The 8,130-nt window shown below is 36.4% G+C and overlaps 1 protein-coding gene across 1 annotated transcript; it reads right to left on the bottom strand.

Annotated features, from left to right (window-relative positions):
• Positions 1–212: 212 nt before the first annotated feature.
• Positions 213–8,069, bottom strand: LOC107470098 (importin beta-like SAD2 homolog). Its single transcript, XM_016089475.3, has 21 exons — positions 7,759–8,069; positions 7,474–7,652; positions 7,222–7,389; positions 6,595–6,705; positions 6,424–6,501; positions 5,795–5,991; positions 5,650–5,710; positions 5,354–5,428; positions 5,154–5,231; positions 4,966–5,028; positions 4,810–4,893; positions 4,562–4,740; positions 4,118–4,157; positions 3,881–4,024; positions 3,629–3,748; positions 3,320–3,535; positions 2,853–3,029; positions 1,834–2,506; positions 1,160–1,380; positions 897–1,032; positions 213–617 (listed from the first exon to the last, which is right to left on the bottom strand). Exons 1-21 carry the CDS (start codon positions 7,898–7,900, stop codon positions 460–462), a joined length of 3,300 nt encoding a protein of 1,099 aa, XP_015944961.1. The 5' UTR covers positions 7,901–8,069; the 3' UTR covers positions 213–459.
• Positions 8,070–8,130: the final 61 nt, after the last annotated feature.

The following is an 8,130-nucleotide window of genomic DNA, read 5'->3' as shown; positions in this document are numbered from 1 at the left end:
CATCCAGAGAAAATGCAATTTCCTTATCTTTTCCTCCATAGTAGATTTTGGGTTACTGACTTGTCTAGTTAGAATTAAAGGGATAAACTTGTAACAAATGTAAAATTTTACGTGCAGAAGCTGGGGATAACCCTTAAGAGTTTAAGTCGCTAAAGCGATGATAAGCAATTAAGCATTAACAAAGAACAGATCAATTATAACACAATAGGGGCTACACAAAAGAGGAAATTTTCTTCAATAATATACGTTTTCCAATTGCTGGATGCTTCGACTCTCAAATCTGGACATGGTAAATAGCCCGCTGCCCTTTTCCCCAGTTAAAGGAATAATTATACGAATAATAATATAAATAAAATTGTAACGTATTTTATACAACACAGTTCAAAACCCTGACTTTTCTTAAGAAGAAATTCATTTACACACAACAGCAACACATGATACAAACCATACTTATCTCAGTTATCTATATTGCTGGAAATACAAACTAAATTCAGGGAAGGCATTCAGAAAATTCACGATCACATTCGAGGGCAAACTTTGTCCATCTATGAGTATATGCCGATATTTGTCTATCAAGGATAACACAATGTCGTGCTCATCAACATCACCTAATGGACCTGTATTCCCACCATGACAGCAGATGGATTAAAAAAGGTGCAAATTTTTCATCTATGATGAACTTGTGGATAAGCAACCATAAAATTAAAAAAGTAATAACTGGAACTAAGAAATCCAAATTTTCTTTCATTTTAATTTAATTTTGCTGGGGGTGTGACCACTTGCAGATTAACTGCAGTGCTGCATATACTGATATCTTTGCATAAATGATTCAAGTACAAAAGATCAAACAGTATATATGCAAATATTCATATCATGCATACACATAAATGGCTTACCTAATTCCATCTCCACTTCTTGATCTTCATCATCCCCCTCTTCAATAGTTGAACCATTTTCTAATGCCTCAGCAGCTTTAGCATACCTATCAAGAAATTCTTCTTCTGTTTCTTCGTATTCCTCAACATCAGAGTCCTAATGTGAACCAAGAAAGTAAAAGACAAATTGAGTAATGAAAGCCAATCACTGCTACAACAAAGATAGAAGTTGATTTAGAACAACGCTGAAAAACAATATAAGTCAAGAAATTGCAAAAATATACCTCATCATAATCTTCAGAGTCATCATCATCACTGGCCTCATCCTCATTGTTTTCCTCATCATTTTCAGCCACTTCTTCCTCTGGGTCATCTTCTTTCCCGTCACGCACCTCTTTCAGTCGTATAAATACTTCCAACAGAAAAGTAAAGCAGCTTTGAATTGAATCAACACCTGACTTCCCTTTTCTCAGTAGTTGCTCAATCAATTGGGCCAGCGTCATCACTAAAATGCATGTAAAAAGTAAAAACAAACAAATAAATAAAATAAAAGAAATTGTTAGCAACTGTGGAAAAATAGATTCCAGTTTCAACTATTCCAATGTTCTATTTATAAAGACATAATGATGATGTGAGAAACAGCAACCTTCAAACAATTTATACTTAAAATTATTAGCAAGATTCTGTACAGAATGAAGTATTAATAAGTATGGCCTTCAATGTCTGCCTTCAGCACGAACAACAACCCCAAACCAAAAAACAAAAACAGAAAACAAAAGAAAAGACGGCTAAATTGATTCAAAGAGATAGTTTTAGAGGAGGGTAAAGTTGGTATGATCAAGGAAAAAACTTTGTAAGTGTATAACGAAGACAATCAATAGTTGTGAAGCCCATTCTTCAAGGAAAAGAAAAATACAATATTCTGAAGTTTCGTTATAGCTGAAGGCAAGCTACTTACCAATCAACTTCATCTCGGACTCGGCTGTCAGACCTGCCTCAAAGGAGCTATTGGATAGATGACACAAAGAAGATGCCCAAATTTTGAGGCCTCCCTCTTCACTCTTCTCCAGAACACCTTCAACAATATCGGGATAACACAAATAGCATGAAGATATAGCAAGCAATAGAGGCTTCCAAAGTGAGCCAGGATTGCCCTTAACTTCTCTAAAGCGAGAGAAGGCTGCTCGACTAAAAGAAATAGCCAATGACTGCTTTACACCTTCAGTTTCAAGTGAGTAGGTTGGACAATGTAGTAATATATGCACACATGAACAAGCTCTCAATGTTGCAGATGGATATTGCTTAATGGCCTCGCTGATGAAAGTGCCAATGCCTTCTATGATTGAACGTTCAGGCACAGGGGGTGCTGGAGGAGATGGCATATCTTTCACAATGAAGTTTTTCAGCCTATACTTACGAGCTAAATACACAGCTTCCTTAATCACATCAAAAATGGACAAATCCTCTGATTCTTCCCATGCATGCCACTCTGCAATCATTTCAGCCCAAACCAACAGCAGCTCTGACACTTTAAGCTCTTCAATCATGTCATTTCCATTAATAGACAGCATGACAGACTTTAGCATAGTTGAGGAATCTTCTATGCATGATGAAGGGGGAGAATGCTGATCCTGTTGATCCTCAGTTCAAGATAATTATTTTAAAATAATTCTCGCATAAAAAGTATAATGTGGGAATATTTTTAATTTGCAAGATTGAATTATTGAAGACAATCGTTATCTGATAGCCAAACCACCGAAAGGACAATAAGAAGCACAATAGTTTATATGCACATAAAGATAATCAAAGAAGTATAATGGTATAAACAAAATTAGAAAAAATGAATCGAGTAAACACAGATTATATCTGCATATCTATCAAATCATTGATGAATTAAAACAAAAAAAACAAAAAAAATAAAAGAAGGAAGCCTGCCTGTGGAACATAAGCACAATTAAAAAAGGCACTCAAACTAACCAGTGTGGACAGCGGAGTAAGCCAAGCCTGCTGCAACAGTGCAGCAAAACTTCTACCAATAGAGGCTTGTCCAGCATCCCACATCTCAAGAGAATCAATTGACTCAGATTCTTCACGTCTGCAGTCCTCCCAAGTCTGACCAATAACTGCTAGAGCAGCAATTGCACGCTCAACCACCTATTGCAGATACATAGTCAGATCAAAATTAGTATTGCGTTGGTGCAATACTATGGGCCAATGAAAAATCCAGCATGGTCCAAAATAACTAACTAGACATGCATGTTATTTGCTCCATCAAACAAAGCAACTGAATGCAAAGTTATATTTATTTATCACACATTACTGACGGCAAAGTTATATTTATTCATCAAACCAAATTCAATGGTATTATCTATTAGAGTTGTTAGCAAAACAACTGGTAGCAATCATTGCTAAACAGCAAATAAACAAGAGAGATCAGCGCATACTTGAGGCCAAGGCTCCGGATTAGGTGTTAACCACTTTGAGATGGGACCAACTAATGATGAGACAATATGTGGGATATGGATAGCTAATTCCTCATCTCCAGCTTCCATGACAGAACTGAGAAGTTGTAATAAGATGGAGCTCTCACTCTCATCATTTCCAATGTTGCCAATGATTACTTGAACTATGGGTAGAAAATCAGGGGGCATGTATTCATTCTGGAAAAAGGAAAAACAGAAGCTGAGTGGTAAATCAGAAAAAAAAAAAAAAAGATTGGACATCCCTGGTAGATGTAGAAATTAAGAGCTCACATCAAGTAGTGTCGTAATTGCCCCAGCAGAAGAAATCCGGACAGGGTAGCAAGACATATCCTGCTTATCTGGCATGACCAATGCCATAAGCAATTGAGAATATACAGCAGCGCTCATCTCCTAAGATGAAACAGAAAGTTAGAAACAAGATAGGCTAAATGTGTCCTCAACATTCACCAAAATGCATTTTGGAGCAGTATTTGAAAACGAATTTTCTCAGGTTTAGATAGCATAATTGATATGCTGTCTTACTTCAGGTAGACAGGAGCCTAGTTCTCCTAGTACCCAGTTTGCACTTGCAACCAGGTATGGCACCAAGGCAGCTATTGCATACAGTGGCAAAATCCTTGTGCGAAGCAGAGCTGTTACATATCCAGGTTCTTGCTCCCTCAGAAACTGCATAAGAAATAAAATGATTTGGGGGAAAAAAATGTAAATCAAACTTCACATGCAGATGGCTGGTTGAGACAATAGGTGAAATGTGCTCACATCTTGTAGGCCACCATATGCCATCAGAACACCAAAGTAACTGCCAAAGTTGACGATGTAACAATAAGTACAATAGTAATAGGAGAGTATAGAAGTATAGAACTATTAATAAAACAAAATACTGATTAAAGTTAAATACGTACATGAACAAAGCATTTTAATAACATGACATCAAGTACGGAAAGGGGTGTTACGGGAGGAAAAATAAAGGATTTAAGCAAAAAAGAAAAAGAAAAAAAAGGCAGTATTTCAGCAATCAGCATATGTTTCAGTATTTCACTTATAACACTGCTCAGCCAATAGGCTTTCAAATAAATAGCAACAAATCAACAGAGTAACTGATGCAACAGATTGTGCAATTGATCTTTATAGAGAGAGAGAGAGAGAGAATGTTTCCATTGTCTGATCAAAGCATAAATATGTAAAGCATATGTAGAAACTCACTTGTTCAGAATTTGCTTTTGAGACACATCAGAATCAGAAGGAATTGGAAACTTTGACAAGAATGGAAGCACCAACAACTCCCCCATGGAGCGCCGTTGATTGCTTTTTTTGTTCTTTTGGCCTTTCTTACGCTTGGCTGAAGCTGATAAAGCATCAGCAGCACTCTCCGTAGGTGGCCCCTGTAGAAATTACAGCAAATGAACTATAGAAATAACTAACATAACTCAACAAACTTTTATGATGTTTACCTTTGACATCGAGATTACACCAAGCAAGTTTATTGCACTTTTTCTGGCAGTGAATAAATCATCTCTCCATCCAGAAATTTCGTCCTAATAAAAAAAATTTAGGTCGTAAGTAACTACAAAATATGTAAAACAATAATATCAACTTTCAATTCATACAATGTCTGAAGGAAGATTCTTCCGTATATACTCATCTGCGTCTTCTTCCCACTCTGATATATCCTACACATAAACATTTTCATAAATCAAAGAAGGAAAAAAGTGTATGTCACGCTACTTAAATTTGATTAAAATAATATTCTTAAACAAAAATTTGTCCATGTAACATTTTCAGAAAACATCCTAACCTTCTCATTCATTACTAATGCTGGAAAAATTGCAGATTCCAATAGAGTTGTAAAATGTGGAGAAACTAACCGCCATCCCTGTATTTATTGAACTTGAACCATATTAAAGATGAATATTTGGAAGAATATGTGAGATGCAAAAGTTGCAGCATCCAAACAATTGAAACTCGATTAAGAGCTCACAACTAAAAAAAACTAACCGGTCCAGTCTCCAGTACATTTGAAATTACATCAAAACCTAAAGAAAGAACCCTCTCAGACAGGAAAGGAAGTTTCTGCAAAAGAAATATCACTATTAAAATTCCAGTATGCCCAACAAAAGGAGTACAATTAAAATAAATATAAGGTAGCATGACTGCAGAATCAATTTCAAGATACAATTCATAAGTAAGATAGACTTTTAGAATCAAAGCTAGAAATAGAAAGAATAAGCATTGTCAAAATCAACTCCTAACCAACCAGTAATCAAGTACAAAGATTGAGGTCATTATCTTACACTGGTATTTTTGCTATATTTGACAATGTTAAGAACACAACTTATCATTTGTGGCATCAACCTGAAAATGGAGGGCATATACTTTAATATATATAATATAAAAATGCCTTCATTCAGTGAACAAAGAAGTTAAGCATGATATTACTTATCAGAATGTTTTCTGTGCCTAGTGACAAGTGCAGAAAAAATAAGCAGACTTCTTTTTCCAGTCTTCAATCTTGTGAAATATACATCTTCTTCAGCTACCGGATCATCAAATCTCAACGAACCCAGAATGGCAATCAAGTCACAACAGAATGAAGGAAGAAGAGGAATTAAAGTCGGAGGCATGTAAGACTTTACCTATAAATAGGAGTATCAAATAAAAATAAATTTAGCACCTACACTTTAGTCATAGAATCATCTGCTACATGAGCCACTCTACAATACTGCCAATGGTTTGTACAGAAAACAAATTGGAGGAAAACAGCATAAAACTCCACTTATGCCAGTTGAAGCTGGCAAGGCAAAAATATATTGGAGGGCGACATAAATATTTAAAGGGGAATAGGGGATCTAACTTATCAGAAAACAATTAAAAAGAAACTACTTGAAAAGAGTATAAGCACCACAAACAATGCAACAAGAAGACGATTGAATTATATCACTATAGAAAAATATTTGTTAATTTTAAGCTCCACAAGGATAAATAGACTCAAGTGAATGCAGAATTGCACATAATAACTAATTCATATATGTTTGTGTTAACTATATACATGTTCAAACATTACTTACTGCAAAATGTAGGCATTTGCATACAGTGAGAAGAACTTTCTCAGTTTCTATTTCTGCTCTGTCAAGGGTAGCTAAAGCCTGGTACATGCATAATAAAACCATTCAGAAGTGGAGTTCATAAGAAATGGTAAGTTAAGTAAAGCACAAAAGGGATAAAAATCTAGAAATTACCTTTCCAACAAACTGATGAAATATAGAAAGCAAAGGCACAAGAATTTCTTTCGCTATAAGCTCCAGCTGCAGTGGTACAGGCTCCTTTGGTACTTTAGGATTCAAAAAATACTGCAAAATGAAGCAGTTAATTTATATACAAGACAAAGGAATCAAAACATGTTTCATGGCATACAGAAGTTCTGATAGAGGCAGAGAGACAGTATGTTACATAAACAGGACCAAACTTAAGGGTTAAGCTAACTGCTACAGAAGTGAATAATTACTGAGAGAAAAAAAAATTGATCTAATATTTGTAGATATTATCTTGGAAATAAATGTTTCAAAGAAGAAATTGGAAGGATTCTTAATGCATTTAAGAAAACATGAAGATAAGAAACAAACACAAAAATACACATGTAAACGTTGCCAAACACATGACAATGTATCAATGATGAGTCATGGCAACCACTAAACTGCATTCTGTCCCTTCTACATCTAAAATTTTATTCAATAAATCTCAATCAGTAGACATGATTTGATGCAAATTGTCACTGCCAACATTGATTTCACATAAAGGCACATTGCATGAATAAACAAAATCCTAAATTTCACTCCAAGTCAAAAACCAATAGAGACTTTGAATACCTGAAAAGGTCTAAGAAGAGCATGAAGAACTACAAGTGCATTGATTGTGCTACATGCAGAGCTTGAACCATTGATGAGATTGCTATTCTGAATAGCAGACTGCAGATAAGGCACAAGCTCCGGCCACGAATTCTGCTTAACAAACTCAGCAACCGCAACCGACTGGAACTGCCACCACAGAATCGTTCAGATGCATAAGAAAACACAATTCAAGGGCGAATCAACAACAACGGCAACAAACAAGATACGTACCACTTCAACCAAAATCTTCAGAATGTGGAACTCGGCCTGAAGCAGAGCTTGCATCAGCTGCTCCTTGAACTCCTTGCCGACACTAGAAATCGTGGCCGCGCTACTGCTATCCATGTTCCGGCGCGTGAAATTCTTCAGGTAAGTAGCAGCAGCAACCTTCTGACCTTGATCTTCTCCTCCTGCATGCAAACACCGAATCAAAATTCTCGTAAAAAAGAATGAGCTGAACATCCAAAACTGCGAAATCGACGATGAGGAAGAACAGAAGCTTGAAAGTGAAATTACGAGTTGAAATTGAAAGGAGGTAGAAGGGGAAGTTAGAAGTGAGGCAGAGTCGATCGAGAGCATCGGTGGCGGCACGAACGGCGTTGGCATCGGGGCTGAGTGTCTGGTTGAGAAGATCGGCGATCTGAGTAAGCTCCGCCATGGAAATGGTTCAGCTGTTAGTCTGACACCACTGCTACTGATAAGTTGTGGTTTCGGTTTGTGCTTGTGACTGTGAGTGAAAATTCACAAACCCTAGAGTTTTGGCTCGCTGATTTTGCATGTTGGCGGGAATAAATCAAGCTTATGTGTAGGTGAAACAGAAAAGATTCCTTTTCGATATTTGGAGCGCTTTGGTTTTATTCAGGGGAAGGAAAAAGCCAAAACAGAAAA

This window comes from Arachis duranensis, chromosome 1, assembly GCF_000817695.3.
Source record: "Arachis duranensis cultivar V14167 chromosome 1, aradu.V14167.gnm2.J7QH, whole genome shotgun sequence".
NCBI lineage: Eukaryota > Viridiplantae > Streptophyta > Magnoliopsida > Fabales > Fabaceae > Arachis > Arachis duranensis.
Note: the sequence above shows the minus strand (reverse complement) of the source record. Positions and strands in the feature narration are given on the sequence as shown.